The sequence below is a fragment of the Chlorocebus sabaeus genome, chromosome 17 (assembly GCF_047675955.1).
Source record: "Chlorocebus sabaeus isolate Y175 chromosome 17, mChlSab1.0.hap1, whole genome shotgun sequence".
NCBI lineage: Eukaryota > Metazoa > Chordata > Mammalia > Primates > Cercopithecidae > Chlorocebus > Chlorocebus sabaeus.
In genome coordinates, this window is record NC_132920.1 from 10522746 (window position 1) to 10543707 (window position 20962).

The 20962-nt window shown below is 44.0% G+C and overlaps 1 protein-coding gene across 3 annotated transcripts in view; it reads left to right on the forward strand.

Moving 5' to 3' along the window:
- GCNT2 (glucosaminyl (N-acetyl) transferase 2 (I blood group)) overlaps window positions 1-20962 on the forward strand; it is a 101793-nt gene that overhangs the window by 38864 nt on the left and 41967 nt on the right. The window contains exon 1 of one of the 3 annotated variants that reach the window (XM_007973720.3): window positions 18311-19928. The exons of the other annotated variants lie outside the window; for them this stretch is intronic. Within the exon in view, the coding sequence (XP_007971911.1) occupies window positions 19004-19928 (925 nt within the window). The 5' untranslated portion in view covers window positions 18311-19003. Of the gene's footprint in view, window positions 1-18310; window positions 19929-20962 lie in introns of those variants that run through there. 3 annotated transcript variants of the gene reach the window in all.

A 20962-nucleotide genomic window follows, 5' to 3' on the forward strand; every position in this document is an offset into this window, starting at 1 on the left:
GCGCTTCCTCCCTCTCCTGCATCTGACTGACGAGTGCTTTCTTTTTTTTTTTTTAAGATTCAGCTTAGAGTCACACTCTGTAAAATTCTTTTCCTAATTCTCACTCCTCTGGACTCCTATACCACGTTGTACTATTATTGGTCTTTTTATTTTTATGTTTAAAAAAAATTTTAGGAGACAAGGCCTGGCACTGTGGCCCAGGCTGGAGTGCAGTGGTACCACCATGGCTCACTGAAGCCTCGACCTCCCAGGCTCAGGCAGTTCTCCTGCCTCTGCCTCCCGGGCAGTTGGGACTATAGGTGCCACCATGCCCAGCTAATTTTAAAAATCTTTATAGAGATAGAATTTCACTGTGTTGTCTAGGCTGATCTTGAACTCCTGGCCTCAAGTGATCCTCCTGCCTTGGCCTCCCAAAGCATTGGGATTATAGGCATGAGCCACTGCGCCCAGCCATATCAGTTTTGCCGTGCTGTGTTGTGTATTCCTAGCGACCTTTTAGACTAGGTTTCAAGGGCAGCCACTGCACAGGCCTATTTCTGTTTACACCTAGCATACCCCAGGCACATGAGCAGTACTCAAGATGGTGGAGTCCCAACTTATATTCGTTTAACCTACTCACACTTAATTATATGCATGCACACATGTACACACGTGCGTGCACACGTTTTATATGGGTTTAAATGGTGTTGGCCATGCTACCCTGCCCTTCATTTCACCCAATGAGTGGGGTCCAGAGTAAGCCAAGGATTCTGCTTATTCTCTTGATGGGGTTTTCTTCCCAGGGCTCACTAATGTTAAAGGACTGTATATGTCTATCTCATAACATAGCTCCTCTGCTCAAACTAACTTCTTCACCTAGTGCTCATTAGAAGAAATAACCATCTGGACTAAGATTAAAGAGAAGGCTAGACTTATGCCTATAATCCCAGCACTTTGGGAGGCCAAGGCAGGAGGATCACTTGAGCCCAAGAGTTCAAGATAAGCCTGGGCAACATAGTAAGATCACATTTCAACAAAAAATAAAATAGTAAAATGAAATTGGCCAAGTCTGGTGATACACACCTGTATTCCCAGCTACTCAGGAGGCTAAGGTGGGAGGATCACTTGGTCCCAGGAGCTGGAGACCAGCCTGGGCAACACAGTGACTCATCTCTACAAAATATACGAAAATCAGCTGGGCATGGTGGCACGTGTCTGGGGTCCCAGCTACTTAGGAGGCTGAGGTGGGAGGGTCACTTGAGCCCCAGAGGTGAAGGTTGCAATGAGCTATGATGGCGCCACTGCATTCCAGCCTTGGCAACAGAGAAAGATGCTATCTCAAAGGAAAAGAAAAAAGATTAAAGGGAAGACTGACCATGTTGGAATGTGGTGCATTCCTAAGGGATGTCTCTAGAGGAATTTTCACTATTAGGCTTTTTTCCCATTACTCATTGACTCTGCAACCTCACCTCTGTGTAAGATATATAGCTACTGTACATATTTCTTGGATGTATTAAACAGCTAATAATTGCCAGAGCCAGGGCACAAATTGATCTCTTCTTACTTCTAATCCAGTGCTCTGTCTCCTGTCCACAATGCAATGTATAGAATCGATCTTTTCTGGAAGTTGTTATTGAGAAAGGCAGATAGGGTTAAAAGTGCTAGCAAGAGAATTATCAAAGATGGAAGCCAGTAAAATTTATCATGGAATTTTGACTTTGCCCTCGAACTCTCAGCCGAAACCTCAGGATGATGAAAAGGCGGTCACGCTGCCAGTTATAAAGGGGTTTTATAATCCCTCGCTGAGAAACTTGAGTGTAAATGAAGAGCTCTGTTCTTTTCATCATCTTACTTACTGACTATTGAAATGAGACTTAGCTATCGGTTGAGTTTTGGAGCCACTATTCTCAGTGAAATTCAGAATTCGAGAAATGTTTTCAGGAAACATCCTCCTCAGTTCTTTCCTCAGTTTACTTCGTGGCTCTTGCAGTTCTTTTCCCTTTGGTGATCTCATTACATCTACAGTTTCTCACCACCATCTCATTACTGACCATTCATTTCCCTATGGTGAGCCGCCAGGCCTTCCGCCACATCTCCTTATCTTTTGGATATCTCTTCTCGAAGCTTCCACGAGTGCCTACTGACACCTCCCTACTCCCCGCACACCCAGCTTTCCACTCACAGTCTCTACAGTATGGCCATCCTTCAAGTCAGTCAACTTCCCCCCTTCTGGTACCCCCAGATCCAGCCAGCACATTCTGTACGTTTTGTCGGTGAGAGTTTTCTAGCAAGTTCTACCCTTCCTGTTTTCATCATTACTGTTCTTAACTCTGGCCCATCACACCTGTCAAGCAGATTATTGTCAGACCCATTCCAAGTTGTCTCTCTGGCCCGAGTTTCCCTCTTCAAACCATTCTAACACTCTTAACATATTTTGCTTCTTAAGACATAGCCCTAAGAAAAACCCCAGAGGTGAAGGTTGCAATGAGCTATGACGGCGCCACTGCATTCCAGCCTTGGCAACAGAGCAAGATGCTATCTCAAAGAAAAAGAAGTCCAAAAGCTTCAGTGAGTGTCAACAACTTATTGAATTATTCAGTATAGACATCTCAACATGGCAGGTTGGATGTCAAAATCTCCCTGTTGGAGATCCCCTCAGTATTACCTGTGTTACCCCACCATCAACTCCCATTGCTGCCTTCCCTGAAAGGGACCCTTCAGAAAAGCCACCATGCCTGTAATCCTGCCATAGGTCCTTTTCTTCATGTCACCCTCTCTGTTTGGGCCATTGTCTTCCATCTCTCCATTTAAATAATGGCCTTATTTAATAGTATGTCATTCAATGGTAACACATCATGTCATTGGTGTGTCATTTAGGAAGCTTTTTCTGATCTCATTTTTTCCCAATTTTATACCTTTATAAACCTCTGTTGTAATGCTTTTACATCATTCTAGAATCTTTGCATTATCATTATTAATGTGAATATCATATTACCCTGACTAGACTATAATGTCTTTGAGGTCTTTTGTAGTTTTGGCAGCCTAGCATAGTGAGCATTCAGTGGGTTGACAGAAAACATTTATTGAGTTGAGTCAAATGGAAATAATTTTAGGATGTTGGTGCCCCACAGCGCTGCTGCCCAGTCAACTTCAAATCATCGCCACCTGCATCACCCCTTGCCACCTGCTTCCCCCACCACACACACACACACACACCCTGGGTAATTTTGCCAAATCCTGAAGGGTCAACTTCCAACACTATCTTTCAGCCATGTTTTCTAAGACAGGGTCTCACTCTGTCTCCCAGGCTGGATTGCAGTGCGTGATCTTGGCTCATTGCAGCCTCAAACTCCTGGGCTCAGGCAATTCTCCCACCTCAGCCTCCCAAGTAGCTGGTATTATAAGCATGAGCCACTGCACCTGGCCCATGTTCAATTTCTCTTTGACGTTTCCTAAATGCTCCTCTGCTCTTGGGCATCAGCAATGACAGTTCTCTCCCACTCAGTTTTTCCAAAGCATCCTGCTTATTTTGGGAATGCTTCTCATTCTGAGCCCAGCCTGGGGGCAGCATCTGCTCCAGACAGGCTGTTCTTCAACCCAAGGTCCAGCCACCATCATAGTGGACCATTTGCTGTGTCAGCTATGCCCTAAGCAAAAATATGTTAATTGGTTTTCTAACCATTTCTCAATATAGTTTTTCGATGCTAGGACTGCTCATGAACCTATCTTTCTCTTACCCTCTGACCTCATATGGATTTCTTTCTCTTTCTTTCTTTCTTTCTTTCTTTCTTTCTTTCTTTCTTTCTTTCTTTCTTTCTTTCTTTCTTTCTTTCTCTTTCTATTTCTTTCTCCTTCCTTCCTTCCTTCCTTCCTTCCTTCCTTCCTTCCTTCCTTCCTTCCTTCCTCTCTTGCTCTTTCTCTTTTCTTTTCTTTCTTTCAACAGGGTTGCACTGTGTCACCCAGGCTGGAGTACGTGGCGTGATCACGGCTCACAGCACCCTCAACTTACCAGGCTCATGAGATCCTCCCATGCACCACCATGCCCAACTAATTTTTGTAATTTTTATAGATACGGGGTTTTGCCATGTTACTCAGGCTAGTCTTGAACTACTGGACTTGTGATCCACCTGTCTCAGCCTCCCAAAGTGTCAGGATTACAGGCATTAGTCACGGCACCCAGCATGTGGCATTCTTTCTTAAGTGCTTCTGGACAAAGCCATGAGTGGCAGAAGGCTTTTCCTGAATCCACTTACCTTGTGTCTCCTTTTGACATCACATTTCTGGAGAATGGATGGATGGGAGTTGCGCTTTTGAAGCTTTGCCCTTCAGCACTGTACTTTTGTGAAATGTATTCTACCATAACCTTCCTCCTCAGCCAGGTTTAAAAGATCAGAACTTAACTGTGAAAATATTGGAGGATACAACTTCAGTCTTTCCTGAGTAAGCTGGAGATACTCATGTCATCCCGATAAATTTAACTTTGTGCTGCCATCGGCCCTCTCTTCTGGACATTTCCTGGTTCATTTTCTTTCTAGCCATCTCCTTCCTTAGACCCAATCTTCACATAATTCTTCCTTCACTGAAAATCTAATTCTGCTCTTGGTCCAAGTCTGAGCTCCTTCTTCAAGTTCTTTGGGGGGCCTACTGAAAAAGGCCCTCCTGCCTTAGAGTCCAAATCCCCTCTTGTGTCCTATGTGAAAACTACTGTCCCCAAGACCCTGAAGTCCTTGCTAAGTTTTGGGCCATGTCCTAGAGAGGCTGAACACATCCCTGTCTGGTTTCTTCTCTCCCAGGATTTTGGTCTGTTGCAGTTAACCAGCTTCCTCCCCACTTCTAAGCCTTCTAGATTTATCTCTGGTCCATTATCCTACCACTTTATGGACTTTGTTTGTCAGGTACTCAATCTAAACCAAGCCTCTCAAGTACAGTCTTCCCATTAAAAACAGCCTCCTCTTTATTCTATGCTGAATCTAAAATAATGACAGCATTGAAAACCACAAGGGGCCTTAGAGAGCATCCTCTAATCCGAGTTACACAAATTTGGAGATTGTGAGCCAGAGAGATCAAGTGGCTGGCTGATTGTCCTGCTCCTTAAAATGAGTTTACATTTTCTAGCCTCACTGCCTATTTCTTATAAAGCTTAGAATGAGCATTCCATTCCTACAATCCCGTGTGTTTCTATTAATCTCACCCCATATTGAAAGAAGATCTCTCAATTTACACGTGGTATAGAGGGAGGGGTGTTTAGAAACTGTAATGCTATAGTAGAAATTATTATTACTATTATTATTATTTGAGACAGAGTCTTGCTCTTGTTACCCAGGCTGGAGTGCAATGGTGCAATCTCAGCTCACTGTGACCTCCGCCTCCCAGGTTCAAGCAATTCTCCCTGCCTCAGCCTCCCGAGTAGCTGGGATTACAGGAGCCTACCACTACACCTGGCTAATTTTTGTATTTTTAATAGCAACGGGGTTTCACCATGTTGGCCGAGCTGGTCTTGAACTCTCGACCTCAGGTGACCCACCCACCTCGGCCTCCCAAAGTGCTGGGATTACAGGTGTGTGCCACCACGGCAAGCCCTATAGTAGAAATTATTATCTCTTTATGTTCTCCCATTATTGTTTGTTACCAAAACCTTCCTATATCCACTGTGTAGTTGGTATAATTTAAATGCATTCTTTTGGGTTCACTGTAAAGCCATCCCATGAATATTAATCATTTGTCCCCATGCCTCAGTGGTTCACGGAAATGTGAAGAAGGATCACGCAGAGATTTTCCGCACTATAGACTTAGTGATGATTTGTATGCCTCCCCCCTCCACACCCCCTGAAATAATGATTTGAATGTTTCTTTTCCTTTCACACTGAGCAGTTATTGTATATCCCTAATCAGTAATACCTTCAGTAGTAATTGTCTATCTGGGAGTGGTTAGGACTGATGCTATCTAGAGTGAACAATTCTCCCTGGTCTGTCAAAGCTTCTCTAGTTCTAGTACTGAAATCCCGTGTTCTGGGAAATCCCTCAGCTCTGGGCAAACTGGGACAGTTGATCACCCTAAGCACCTCCCACCCCATTCCTGCTCACCTTTCCATGTCAGGAATTCAGTGCCCAATATGTTTATGCTCCACAGAACAGCACTGATCAATAACCTGGAAAGAAAAAGATACTTGAAACCACTCATTTATGTAGGTTACAACACATTGAAGGGTAGTAATCAAAGCTACAATACCAGTCGTGAAGACCCCATCCAAAGTGGACCCGGACTGGACCTATTCCATTGATAACGATTTTCCCGTTGTTTTTTAGGAGAGATGATAGAGTTTAAGGATGTCATCTAAAAGGATAGATGGCAGGCCGGGCACAGTGGCTCACACCTGTAATCCCAGCACTTTGGGAGGCTGAGGCAGGCAGATCACGAGGTCAGGAGATCGAGACCATCGGCTAACACGGTGAAACCCCATCTCTACTAAAAATACAAAAAAAGTTAGCTGGGCGTAGTGGCGGGTGCCTATAGTCCCACCTACTCGGGAGGCTGAGGCAGGAGTATGGCGTGAACCCGGGAGGCGGAGCTTGCAGTGAGCTGAGATTGTGCCACTGCACTCCAGCCTGGGCGACAGAGCAAGACTCCATCTCAAAAATAAATAAATAAATAAGTAAATAAAATAAAATAAAATAAAAACATAGATGGCTAAATATAAAATGTGAACTTAAAACTATATTACCCAGTGAGAGCGTCAAATGTAAAAATTGTCTCCAGTTAGGTACAAATACAGGATGTATCTTGGAGGCAAATTTGTTCCTGATTTAATTTCTGGGAAAGCAGAAGAAACATCTGGTTTTTGGGATCTATCCAAGCCCTCTGCCCTAACAAACTGTCTAAACTCAGGCAAATGGCTGGCTCTGTAGGAAAGGAGCTAGTGTAAGAGTGGACTGAGTAAACTGAAAATGAGTCCAGAATTTAATAGGGCTATTAACATTAGAAGTTGGAAGAAATCACTGCCTATCTCTATTTTAAGACTTTTGTTTCCATTTATTTGAAAGTGTTCGGAAGATATAAAGGACGGGATGTTCTAGATATAGATCTCTGGCAGCAACTAGATTGTCAAATAGTGTCTCTTGGAATTTCTAATCTTTTTTTTTCTCGGATGAGACATTCGGTGCAGAAAAACAAATAGTTACCTATACTGTTCCTTCAAATTTAACAGAATCTAGTCAAAGATAAAGTTTTCATTTGTGGGTTTTGTTGTTGTTGTTGTTGTTGTTATCTTTGCTTGGGTATTTAGTGTTAACAGCTGGGCAGTTAACACCAGAAGGGAAAGAAACTTTTTCTCCCAGTGGGGTTGCTAGGGAAGTAGAGAAAAACAGTGTGACCCTGGAAGAGCAAGGTAAGTTGGGGTGGGGGCAGGTGGTGTAACAGACAGAGAAGCCATGGAAAGCTTCTTAGATTTACTTTCCACCACTTGGATAGGCTTTCTACTACTGCCTTTTAAAAATTGGAAAGCTAAGGCACAGTAATTTTTAGAAGCTTTCTCAGGGCCCCTTAGCAAACCGCAGGGCCAGATTTAAATGTGGTCTTCCACTGAAACGCAGTGGTCTTCACCACCATGCCACATATGGACCCCGTCATTAGTTTTTTGCAGGTGCACCAGCAGGCCAGCTCACTGGAGTACCCAAGTCAGATGCAGTGTCAAAGACCAGGCTGCAATTGGGAATGAAATGCAGTTCCCCCACAGTGGGCTGAGACTGCCCATGACAACAGTGGCCTTGAGGGCTTCTGCCTGTGCTTAGGGATATTTCAGGTGACGGAACCACCCCTGCACACCAGCCGTTCTGCTTCACTAAACCTACCCTGGAAGGTGGTCAGGGTGCTCAGGGGCCTAGATGAGCTGGGTTTGGCAACAGAGAGAGATGTCTTGAGATTTGTCACGTACTAATTACGTGCAAGGCATTGTTCTAAACTCTTTTTATATACTGGCCTATTTCAATCTCTTAAGAACCCTATGAGGTCAGCATTCTTAATGTCTCCATTCTATAGAAGACGAAAGGAAACGGAGGCATGCAAAGTGGCTCTGCAGCCTGCCTTAAACGGTGGCATCTGACTCTGCCCTGGCATATCTAGGACTGGCCAAGAGAAGCTTGTCCACTCATGGGTTCCTTGTCACCTCCAGCAGAAACCAGGTTTGGTGGGCACCAGGGCATGTGCCCACATTTATATGCATGTCTTTATATACCTACCATCCCCTTGAACTCTCACTGCCTTGTGAGGCAGTTTCTATTACCTGCATTTTACAGAAAAGAAAACTGAGGCTATGAGTGTAAATTACTTGCCTACATTCTCTATAAATCCGCCCCTTTGCACTGCAACTCAGATGGTACGTGTAAAGGGGGCGTGGGGAGAGGGATGTTCAACACTGTTATTTTCCCTCATTTCACACTTCCTCATCTGGAAAAACACAGAAATTAGAGGTGGTGGTAAAGATCCCCAAATTGCAAAATTTAGGATGGGGGGAGCATGATTATAATCTAGAGCAGAGACCAGGGAACTCTAGACCATGGGCCAAATCTGCCTATTTTGGTACTGCCCTTGAGCCAACAATGTTTTTTGTCTGTTTGTTTTACGGTCCAGAGGTCTTTTATTTTTTTAACACCTATGATGCCATGAATTCATAGGGAAGAGGTTCCAGCAGCTCAGGCTCCTTCCCACCGGCTCTCATAAAGTGTGCTTCTCTGGGTGGAGGAGGCTGGCGCTTCAGTAGAACCCGGGCATCTTTCTCTTTGGCTTCTTTCTTTTTCTGTCATTTTCCTTCACGCGTTTCAGGAAGCTAGCTCGGCTCTTAGAGTGTTTAATGTGCTCAATACGCGCATTATTTCTTTTGGCAAGAATCTTGCCCTTAACTTGTTTGTTTACAATGATGGCAACGGCATGCTGGGGAACAGACTCTTCCAGCTTAGCCATGGTAACATTTGGGGGCATTCCTTTTTGAACAGTACCCATTCCCTTGATGCCTACAATGTCACCTTTCTTATAGATTCGCATATACGTGGCCAAAGGAACAACTCCATGTTTTCTAAAAGGCCTAGAGAACATACACTGGGTGCCTCTCCTCTTTCCCTTTTGTTCATCATCTTGGCAAATTAATTTTTATGTGGTAAATTAAATCCTCTTTCTTGTCAACCAAATTTTCCGTCATAGTGTATCTCATATAGCATCTATTTAACTGGAAGATGGCAGTTCTGGCCAAAAGGCTGGGTTGACATTTTCTTTCTTTCTTTTTTATTTTTTGGAGATGGAGTTTCACTCTTGTCATCCAGGCTGGAGTGCAATGGCGCGTTCTCAGTTCACTGCATCCTCTGACTCTCGGGTTCACACGATTTTCCTGCTTCAGCCTCCCAAGTAGCTGGGATTACAGGCACCTGCCACCACGCCTGGTTAAATTTTTTTGTATTTTTAGTGGAGAGGGAGTTTCACCATGTTGTCCAGGCTGGTCTCGAACTCCTGACCTCAGGTGATCTGCCCGCCTTGGCCTCCCAAAGTGCTGGGATTACAGGCGTGAGCCACCATGCCCGGCCACATTTTCAAATGATTGAAAAAATATCAAAAGAAGCAACTTCGTGACATGAAGAGTTGTAGGAAATTCAGATTTCGGGATCCGTAAAGAAAGTTTTATTAGGACACAGCCATGCATTGTTACGGCTATTTTCACACCTCAATAGCAGGGTTGAGTTGTTGCAACAGAGACCTAGTGAATGGCCCACAGCTTTAAATACCTACTACACGGTCCTGTGCAGAAGAAACACTGAAGACTGAAGTAGAATCACATGGCAAATATATTTGCCTCACGTTACCTGAGGTAACAGTTTGGTCATAATTGTGAGTTTCCTAGATAACTGAAGCCTGCCCTTTTGTGCACAGAATAGTTAATTTAAAAAATGAAAACCTATTCCAGGAGGCTGGAATTCAGGATCCAGAGGAAGAAGCATTTGAGAGTGGAATGGAAAGACTTAGGGGGAGGTAGGAGGAGCTCCAAAATGAGAGAGGGCCTTCGAATAGGACAGAGACAGAAAGAGATTTGGGGAGCGATAGAGAGACGCACATAGAAAGAAGAACCGGGATTCAGAGAGATCATTGCAATCAGAAAAGAGGGTAAAGTGTTGTAAGCAGGAGCTCAGAAGCACTCAGGAAGCTGGATACAGTGGCTTAAGCCTGTAATCGCATCACTTTGGGAGGCCAAGGCTGGAGGATCACTTGAGGCCAAGAGTTCAAGACCAGTCTGGGCAAAATAGCTAGATCCCATGTCTAAAAATAATAATAATAATAATAAAATTAGCCAAGTGCCTATAGTCTCAGCTATAGGAGGAGGCTGAAGTGGGAGAATCTCTTGAGCTCAGGAGTTCGAGGCTGCAGTGAGTTATCCTCTCACCATTGCACTCCAGCCTGGGTGACAGAGTGAGATCTCATCTTTAAAAAATTACATGAAAATGAAAAATAGAAAAGAAGCACTCAGGAGGCTGGTGAGAATTGGGCGCGTGTGACTATGGCCTAGCAACTTTACCTCCCTGAGGCTTTCTTGCACATCAGATGGAGAGAAATTACACTTCGGCTCCAGGGGGCTGCTGTGCAGTGTGAGGGAGGTGACAGCCATGTAGGGCAGGGGCTGGGCTCTGCACTCAGACGCCCCCTGCGGCTCCTGGAGTTGCCTCCTCTCTTCCCAGGCAAGTGACTCCACTCCCTGATGCCAGGGAGCTCAGCTACAAAGTGGGCAAAGTGGGCTCTGTCACCCTGGGAATTGGCGAGATGCTAGGGAAACCTCCTTCCTGGTAGGTCACCGAGCAGTCTGCCCAGAGCCCCAGGAGCAGAAGTGCTCACGGGCCAAGTTAAGGGGCTCGAATTCCTTGGTTTGTTGAATGCATTTATTTTTATTTTATTTTATTTTTTTGAGACGGAATTTCACTCTTTTCGCCCAGGCTGGAGTACAATGGATCTCGGCTCCCTGCAACCTTCCCCTCCCAGGTTCGAGTGATTCTCCTGCCACAGCCTCCCGCGTAGCTGGGATTACAGGTGCCTGCCACCTGCCCAGTTAATTTTTGCATTTTTAGTAGAGACGGAATTTCACCATGTTGGCCAGGCTGGTCTTGAACTCCTGTCCTCAGGTGATCCACCTGCCTCAGCCTCCCAAAGTGCTGGGATTACAGGTGCGCGCTGCTGCACCCGGCCTATGGAATCCATTTAAAGCAAACGCCAGGTCGTTTGCTTTAACGCGTGGTGGTAGGAGGTGCGCCTTAAAATTAGTGCTTTGCAAACACTTATTCCTTGATTTAACCCACCACCAGTATGGCCACACCTCACTGATTCATCCAAAAGTGGGTTTATTTGTAGTCTTTTTTCTAACTTCTGTAGTTGATTGACCTCATTCAAGAAATATCTGTTGGGTACCTCTGCTCTGCACTGCCATTTTCAGTGGTAAAGAGTAGATAGATGAAGGGCCGTGTGCGGTGGCTCACACCTATAATCCCAGCACTTTGGGAGGCCGAGGCGGGTGGATTACCTGAGGTCGGGAGTTTCAGACCAGCCTGACCAACATGGAGAAACCCCGTCTCTACTAAAAACACAAAATTATCCAGGTGTGGTGGCACATGCCTGTAATCCCAGCTACTAGGGAGGCTGAGGCAGGAGAATCGCTTGAACCTGGGAGGCAGAGGTTGCAGTGAGCCGAGATCATGCCATTGCACTCCAGCCTGGGCGAAACTCTGTCTCAAAAAAAAAAAAAAAGAGAGTAGATGAAGCCGGCCGGGTGCAGTGGCTCACACCTGTAATCCCAGCACTTTGGGAGGCCAAGGTAGGTGGATCATTTGAGGTCAGGAGTTCGAGACCAGCCTAGCCAACGTGGTGACACCCCATCTCTACTAAAAACACAAAAATTAGCTGGACGTGGTGGCGCGCATCTATATATAATCCCAGCTACTCTGGAGTCTGAGGCAGGAGAATCGCTTGAATCCAGGAGGCGAAGTTTGCAGTGAGCTGAGATTGAGCCACTGCACTCCAGCCCCTGGGCAACAGAGTGAGTGAGACTCTGTCTAAAAGTTAAAAAGAAAAAAGAAAAAAGAGTAGATTTGAAGCCCCTGTCTTCATGGAGCTTACATTCTTGTGGAGGAGAGAACACTGAAAAGGATAAGCATACAAAAATGAAGTTAACTTAGATCCATTTTGTTGTTGTTGTTAAGATCATCACTTTTGAGCACTTGTTTAAGGCAGATACTGGATTAACCACATTGAGGAACTGGGAGGAGGCGGAGAACTGGAAACTGTCTTAAGTAAGGGTTGACTAAGTCCTGCTTCTGGTTTGAGAAAGTCCAGCTTATCTTCAGAATGGATGCTGAAGCAACATCAAACTATAGGAATTTACTGCATTGCATAATTTTGTTTTAATATGAATTTCTCTGACCTCTAGTGTGAAAAGGGTGTGTTTCTATATGTTCATTGGCCATTAGTTTTTTCTGCTTTGTGATTGTCATGTACTTTGTGATTGTCATGTGATGTCATGCATTGTGATTGTCATGTACCTGCTTTTCTCTTTGGTTATTTACCTTTTCTTATTGATTTATAGGCTACCTCTTCACAAGAGGAATATTAACCTCTAGTCTTATAAAACTGTTATCCCAATCTCTTATCTCTGTATACTGTGCTATTAAAAACAGTGCCTCAATGAAAAAACCCATTATATTAAATAAACATTTCAGAAATGCCTTTTTAAATAGAATGTGCAGAATACATGTATAACATGTCTATTAATCCATTTCTATCTGTTTCACTAAATGTTTGTATTCTGCTTATATTCAAAGAAAGCTAGGTCGGCCTATTCGCAGTTTTCAAGTCCTTTCATAGACATTAACTTGTTTGATCTCTACAAGTACTAGAGATATTGATCTAGTAAAGTAATAAAATGGGGCTGGGCACGGTAGCTTATGCCTGTAATCCCAGCACTTTGTAAGACCCGAAGCTGGTGGATCACTTGAGGTCAGGAGTTTGAGACCAGCCTGGCCTACAGGGTGAAATCCCGTCTCTACTAAAAATACAAAAATCAGCTGGCTGTGGGGCTAGCACCTATAATCCCAGCTACTCAGGAGGTTGAGGCAGGAGAATCGCTTGAACCCGGGAGGTGGAGGTTGCAGTGAGCTGAGATCACACCACTGCACTCCAGCCTGGGCCACAGAGCAAGACTCTGTCTCAAAAAAAAAAAAAAAAAAAAAAAAAAACCAAAACCAAAAACAAGTAATAAAATGGGCATGGAGCTGTATAAATGCTGTTATCCTTACTCCAAATGATCTCATGCAGCTCTGCATTTGTAGTTGAACTTACTTCACCTACTGCTGTCAGCAGGGGACCTGAACTTGCCAGTTTTGTTTGCCTGTTCTAATTTGTGACTTTGTATCTGTGTAGCTATAAGAACATTTGTTATGATGGTGACTAAACTAAGAGTTAATAGGCTAAGCCTCAGAGGGATTTAAAGGATGTAAGCTTTGATGCTTAAACCAAAGAAGACAAAACTGGCATCCTGAGGGCCAAATGCAGTCCTTAGGGGTAAGTTTGAGAGTTTTTCTGTTAACATTCAGGTTTCTCACTTCTCTGAAAACACTGGAAGAGCTGGCAGCCCTGGGCTCATGATCCCATGTGGCATTCATTGCGGGGGGGTAGGGGAGTGGGGAGGGATGCAAGCTCTCTCATTCCCTGTGGCCCCCACCCAACCCTCCTCAATGTCCGCTGCCCTCTGTGAACTCATCGGCTCTGCTCGTCTGACCCTTCACCAGCTTTCCGCACTGTGCCTTACCTGCCTGTAGGCATTTGAGTGCCTGAATCCGTCCTACAATGTGTGATGATTATTGTGGTTGCTTGGAGATCTGTTTTTGCTTACTTCCTGCTTCTCGCTTGTGGCCAAAGAGTTTGAGGTTGTCAATCGGACACAACTAAAACCTTAGACACAGATCAAGATGGAGTGGTCTTGGTGGAGATGAGAGGACTCATCAAAAAGCATTGCCTTAAAAAAAAAAAAAAAAAAAAAAAGCACTGCCTTGATTCAATAGCCACTCATTCTGCAGAGGGTGATGAAGAACAGTAAGGTTTGAGAGCAGGTCAGACTCGGGTTCCAGTCCTGCCCCTCCCCTGACCGGCATCTGCCTCAGCCTTTATAAACTCACCTGCAACGGAAGCAGAGCTCGTGGAAGATTAATGAGAACTAACTCATTGTGAGGGAAGAGAAATCCCAGCATTGCTCAGAATGACCCCCCAGGCAGCCCAGCCCTTGGTTTTCATGTTGAGTTGAGATGATGACGGGTTGTTAGCCATAGTCCTCATGCTGTCTTCTTGTTTGTGACTGTAAAGTTTATCCTGGGATAGAGAGAGGTGGGATTGATACAGAATGATCACTTAATGCCAATTTTCAGTCTGTTGAGCCAACTAGAGTGGGCAGAGCAGAAATAATGCCCTGGTTGGAAGTTAATAGCTTAGCCTGCCCAATTATTTACTGGAAGGAAATGCCTGTTCAATTGCCACAGATACCAAAGAAAACAAACCTACTGCTAGGGCCAGCCACTCGGAAGGCATTACATGCTAGGCTGGGTCTGTTCATCTAAACCACTGTAAATAAGTCAGGACAAATGATGGACATGGTTTTGGGGTTTTGTTTTCTTTATGTATTTATTTATCATTTTTTATTTTTTGAGACGGGGTTTTGCTCTTGTTGCCCAGGCTGGAGTGCAATGGCGCGATCTGGGCTCACTGCAACCTCCGCCTCCTGGGTTCAAGCCATTCTCCTGTGTTCAAGCCATTCTCCTGCCTCATTCTCCCTAGTAGATGGGATTACAGGCATGCACCACCACACCTGGCTAATTTTGTATTTTTAGTAGAGACAGGGTTTCTCCATGATGGTCAGGCTGGTCTCGAACTCCCAACCTCAGGTGATCCGTCCGCCTTGGCCTCCCAAAGTGCTGTGATCACAGGCATGAGCCACTGTGCCTGGCCTCATTTATTTATTTTTGGATGCTGCTGTTTTGAACTATAAATCACGCTGCCACTCCCATCTGCAATCTGCTTTGGTTAACTCATGATGAATGATTTCTTGAGTTTGTTTTGCACTGGCGCTTATCAGAGCTCCTTATTGTAGGATCAGGGCTTGAGGCAAAGAGAAGAGAAAAAACGGACTGAACCTGCAATGAAAGCCCTTTGCCTCCCTTTTCCGACTCCAACTTTCCCCTTGTGTTCTCCACAAGACCTTGTTCTCCACAAGACCTGCCAAGGACAAATTTTACAGAAAAGGGTGTGGTTCTAGTAAGAATGAAGAGACGGGAAGGCATCAAAATGGTTATTGGATTGTTCCCTTCATACGGTCACATTTCTAGAGTGTGTATGAGAATATATATAATAAAATAGTAATATATATAGACACACACTTATATGCATATATAAATACATTTATGTGTATATATGTATATATCATATGTATTATATGTAAATATATTTTTAAATATATATTTTTAAATACATATGTAATATATACTTTAAATATGCATACAAAAATATATTAAAGTACATATATAAAATATATATTTATAAATGCATTTTTATATATGCATATATATGTGTTAAAATATTTTTATACTTATATAAAATATTTATATGTTTTTATATAAATATATAAACATATTTTCCCATGGGCTAAAAGGGAGGCAGTGATGGGGAAGGAGAATGGAATTTAACCTCCGGGAATAAAGCATTTGAAAGCCTTAAGGTAAATGTGGTTTTTTTTTCCATTACTAAGAACAGAAATCAAAATATCAGTTCATTAGCAGGGTCAGAAGTGTTGGATATTTTCCAAGAGAGAAACAGCAACAGCAATCATAGCTAATGCTTATGGAACATGTACCAGGTGCCCAGATTCTTGCCAAACCCTCAGCAAGAGGGATCTCATTTAGTCTTCCTAACAACTATTTGAAATAAGAGCCACTGTTCTTTATCTTTTCACAGTGGGAGGGCCTGGTTGTGTAAAGCGGTTAAGTAACTTTACCCTGGCACTGCAAGCAGCTGGGATTTACCCAAACAGACTGGCTTCAGCACCTGGACCAGGGAGCTGTAGAATTAAGGCTCTAGTTTCTATCCAGCTGAATGACGTTGGGGAGAATATTTTTAAAGGCCCCAATTTGCTCATCTGTGAAAATAACGGGGTTGTGATGGGTGATCTCAAAGATCCACCCGCCAACTCTCTAGCAGCTCACCACATTAATATCCAAATCAATATCCATCGCATCCATGCCACTGTGGCCATTCATTCCTACAGTTCACTGTAGGAAATGAAGGGGTGGAGTGGAACAGAGAGGGGGCAGGGAAATGGCTGCATTGCTCATCAAATGTTTTCCTAACAGGAGCAGCTGTCGCAGTTGGCACAAGCCCCGGCAGGTAGGATTGCTAGGTGACTACGGGAGTGAGATGGGAGCAGGGCCCACTCTTAACACACCGTGTGTGGCTGCCACAGTTGATCTTTTAGTTGGACCAGTTAATTTCTCCCTTGGAAGTGTCCTTACTGTCCACATCAATCCCCAATACACTTCACATTGGCTGCGAGATCGCTTGCAGCACTGCAAGCTGGTGAACTCTGAGAACCCTCTGTAATGCGACCAGACCTGTGCTTTTCCTGGTTCCCCTGAATTACACTGACTGATACGTCCAGGAATTTTGCAGCAGCTCTGGTGGTTTTGTTCTTTCTTCAGAAAAGGAAGTTGGAGAGAGGGTTGGGTGGGAAGGAGAATGAGAATCCTTTAAGTTCTTTGAATGACCTCAGAACTGAGGTTGTCAGGCTTTGAAAGAGAGCCGGTAGGTAGTCACTCCACATATTGTAGATAATACTGTGTCAACAGCTCAAGTTATCTGAAACTCTCTTTGTGAAATGGGATCCAACTTTTGCTCTCTGGGAACACTATCACATTTCTCAGGCATGCAAACCTGGGTGTGTTTGATGAAGGGAGCCTGCCTCTCCACTCCTGTGGGTATTTCTTGCAAGGTGGAGACGAGAGACTGAGAAAAGAAATAAGACACAGAGACAAAGTACATTGGGAGAAAAGTGGGGCCCCGGGGACTGGCGCTTAGTAAGTGAGGACCTGCACTGGCGCTGGTCTCTGAGTTCTGTCAGTATTTATTGATCACTATTTTTACTATCTTGGCGAGGGGAATGCGGTGGGGCTATAAGGTGAAGGTGGGGAGAGGGTCAGCAGAAAAGCATGTGAGAAAAGGAATCTGTGTCATAAACAAGTTGAAGGAAAGGTGCTGTGCCTGGATGTACGCGCAGGCTAGATTTATGTTTAACTTTACAGAAACATCTCCGTGCAGCAAAGAGTAGTATTGACACCATGATGTCTCGCCTCTAGCCATAAGGCGGTTTTCTCTTAGAATAGAATGTATGGTTGGTTTTACACCGAGTCATTCCACTCCCAGAGACGTGCGGGAGACAGATAGCTTCCTCTCATCTCAACCGCATTGAGGCCTTCTTCTGTCACTAATCTCCTCAGCACAGACCCTTTACGGGTGTCGGGCTGAGGGGCTGTAAGGGCCATATCTCAGGCTGTCTCAGTGGGGGGAACCTCGACAATACCCAGGCTTTCTTGGGCAGGGGTCCCTGCGGCCTTTCACAGTGCATTGTGTCTCTGGTTAATAGAGAATGGAGAATGGCAATGACTTTTACAAAGCATACTGCCTGCAAACACATTTTTAGCAAGGCACATCCTGCGCAGCCCTAGATCCATTAAACCTTGATTCAATATAGCACGTGTTTTTGTGAGCACAAGGTTGGGACAAAAGTTATAGATTAACAGCATCTCAAAGCAGAAAGATTTTTCATAGTACAGATCAAAATGGCATTTCTTATGTCTTCCTTTTTCTACATAGACACAGTAACAATCTGATCTCTTTCTTTTCCCCACATTTATTTCATTCTATGATATCAGCACTGACTCTTTCATGTAAAATGTCACTCCTAGGTTCCTTCTGCCCTGTGTGTGCCTGTGCTCCCAAGGGTGTAATTCATTGTTCCTTCTTGTCAGTGTGTGTGTGTGTGTACACGCGTGTGTGTGTGTGTATATACTATATTCTGACACATTATTAGAATCTAAATCTACCTTGTTATATTTTTCTGCCACTGATAATCTTCTACTTAGACACGTTACAAATGTATTTTTTAAAATAAGTTTTTGAAGAGACAGGGTCTCACTGTCACCCAGGTGGGAGGGCAGTGCTGCGATCATAGCTCACTGCAGCCTTGACCTCCTTGGCTCAAGCAGTCCTCCCGCCTCAACCTCCTGAGTAGCTGAAACTACAAGTGCGTGCCACCATGCCTGGCACACATTCATTTTTCATTATTTGTGTCTGTATGTGCCCAGAGGTAGAGATAACACTAAAATGAAAAGAAGTGGCAGAGAACAGGAAGAGAAATAAACCAGAGAAGCTGATATCCTTAAATGCTGTGGCTTCCAAGGACTGCCAGCAGATTGTGGGGCTAGCCAGAAAAAATAGAGCCTCTGATTCTAGAAGGCTTGGAAAAAGCGTGAGAAGGGAGATCAGATCGAAAGAGATTGATGGAAGGGGAAGGCAGTGAGGGTGAAGCAAGGGAAACAGCTCCAGTGAAAAGGACCCGTCATTCCATTCCGGAACGTAATTTGCATTTCATATGTAAATGAGGAGGATTCCTGGAGGCTGGGCTGGGCTGGGCTTAGCTGAGCCTCTACAAACAGCAGGGATTCAGCCCTGAGGAACTGCAGACCAAAGTGCAAGAGGGATGCACGGCATCTCCAGGCACATCCAAAAAGGATGGACGAGACACTGAAGCAGAGGATACAGGAGGATTAAAGGATTCAGGAAAGCAAGCAGCCCTCTGGAGAAGCTGTCGAAATTCAAGACTGGCAAGAGAAGTCAATTCAGCCTGTCACACCAATCATTTCTCATCCCCTGAAAAGAAGAGATTGCTTTCCCAGGGAAGTGAAAACAATGAACTTTTGGAGGTACTGCTTTTTTGCTTTCACTCTGCTCAGTGTGGCCATTTTTGTGAGATTTTACAGTAGCCAGTTGAGCCCGTCAAAAAGTTACGAGAAGCTGAACAGTTCCAGTGAAAGATATTTTAGGAAAACTGCCTGTAATCACGCCTTAGAGAAAAAGCCAGTCTTTTTGTGGGAAAATATATTACCATCACCTTTGCGAAGTGTCCCTTGCAAGGATTACCTGACCCAGAATCACTACATCACAAGTCCCCTTTCGGAAGAAGAGGTTGCATTCCCTTTGGCCTATGTCACGGTCATCCATAAAGACTTTGATACCTTTGAAAGGCTCTTTAGGGCTATCTATATGCCCCAAAATGCCTACTGTGTTCACGTGGATGAGAAAGCCCCAGCTGAGTTTAAGGAATCTGTGAGGCAGTTACTGAGTTGCTTCCAAAATGCTTTCATTGCTTCAAAGACAGAGTCTGTGGTTTATGCAGGAATTTCCAGACTCCAGGCTGATCTGAACTGTCTGAAAGACCTTGTTGCCTCTGAGGTTCCCTGGAAGTATGTCATTAACACCTGTGGACAAGACTTCCCCCTGAAAACCAACCGGGAGATAGTTCAGCATCTGAAAGGATTTAAAGGGAAAAATATCACCCCAGGGGTGCTGCCTCCTGATCATGCAATTAAGCGAACTAAATATGTCCACCAAGAGCATACAGATAAAGGTGGCTCTTTTGTGAAAACTACTAATATTTTGAAAACTTCACCTCCACATCAGCTGACCATCTACTTTGGCACTGCCTATGTAGCGCTTACCAGAGAGTTTGTCAACTTTGTTCTCCATGACAAAAGGGCCATTGATCTGCTACAATGGTCAAAAGATACCTATAGTCCTGATGAGCATTTCTGGGTGACACTCAATAGGGTTTCAGGTAGGTGCTAATTTCCATTCTGATTGATAGATTGAGTTTGCTAACATTCTGCTCACCTAGAGAACTGACTCATTTGAAATTATTATGAAATAAATATAAATACTTAGAAAACTATTAGTTTGGTTGCTTGTAGCAACGGTTTATTGTTGACTCCGTTGTCTTATCAATATGTGTGATATAGTGATCTAAGAAATGCTGGCTGCAGTCGCCCCAGTAAAACTAACTTAGATTACATAGTTGCTGAATTTTAACTGTTTTTTGAATTAATGCTTTTCATAATCCTTGATAAACACAACTGTAACATAACAAAATTAACTTTTAAAATAAGCATTCTAGAATTTATGAGTTGAAATAGGTGATGTTTCTTTCAGACGGATGTTAGACATCGTTTTCATTGATGCAGTCCCATTGCTCAAAGTTCGTGGAGCTGTTACAGGGGTACTTACTGATTTTAGAATCTTGGAAGCTGCTTCGGATGTTCACAAATCATCATTCTGGCTGAAATATCTCTAGTTTAAGATCTGAACAAGTAGCCAGGTTTCAGCTCTTCTCGGTTATACAAATCTAACCTGATATTTTAGCCTGGAGGAGGAGGTAACAATGAGTTGAAACATACAGAGAGGGAATCTAGCTACAGATGATCCAAAGAGAGTTCTCAATTTTTAAGTCATAGGTTTTTATTGGAAATTCCAATTTGCAGCTTATTGTTTTTATATACTGTGCAGTCTTCAGTTGTTAATTTGGGAAAGCGACCAAGGTATGCCAGGCAGCTGAGGTAGAAGATAACACCAAGCTCCCTCTTTGGTTCAGGACTGGGTTTCTTTTCTAAACTCTGTTTCCCATAGGTGGTCTGTGACCTGCATTACATCTTTCCCGTGTGTCCCCATGTGCTTGTTTTCAACAGTGACCCAGCATGCTTGTGGGTGACTGGTGACGCTCATGAGCACAGTGACCCTGACAAGTCTCACATACTTAATGTCTACACACACACACACACACACACACACTACACAACCATACCACACATACACACA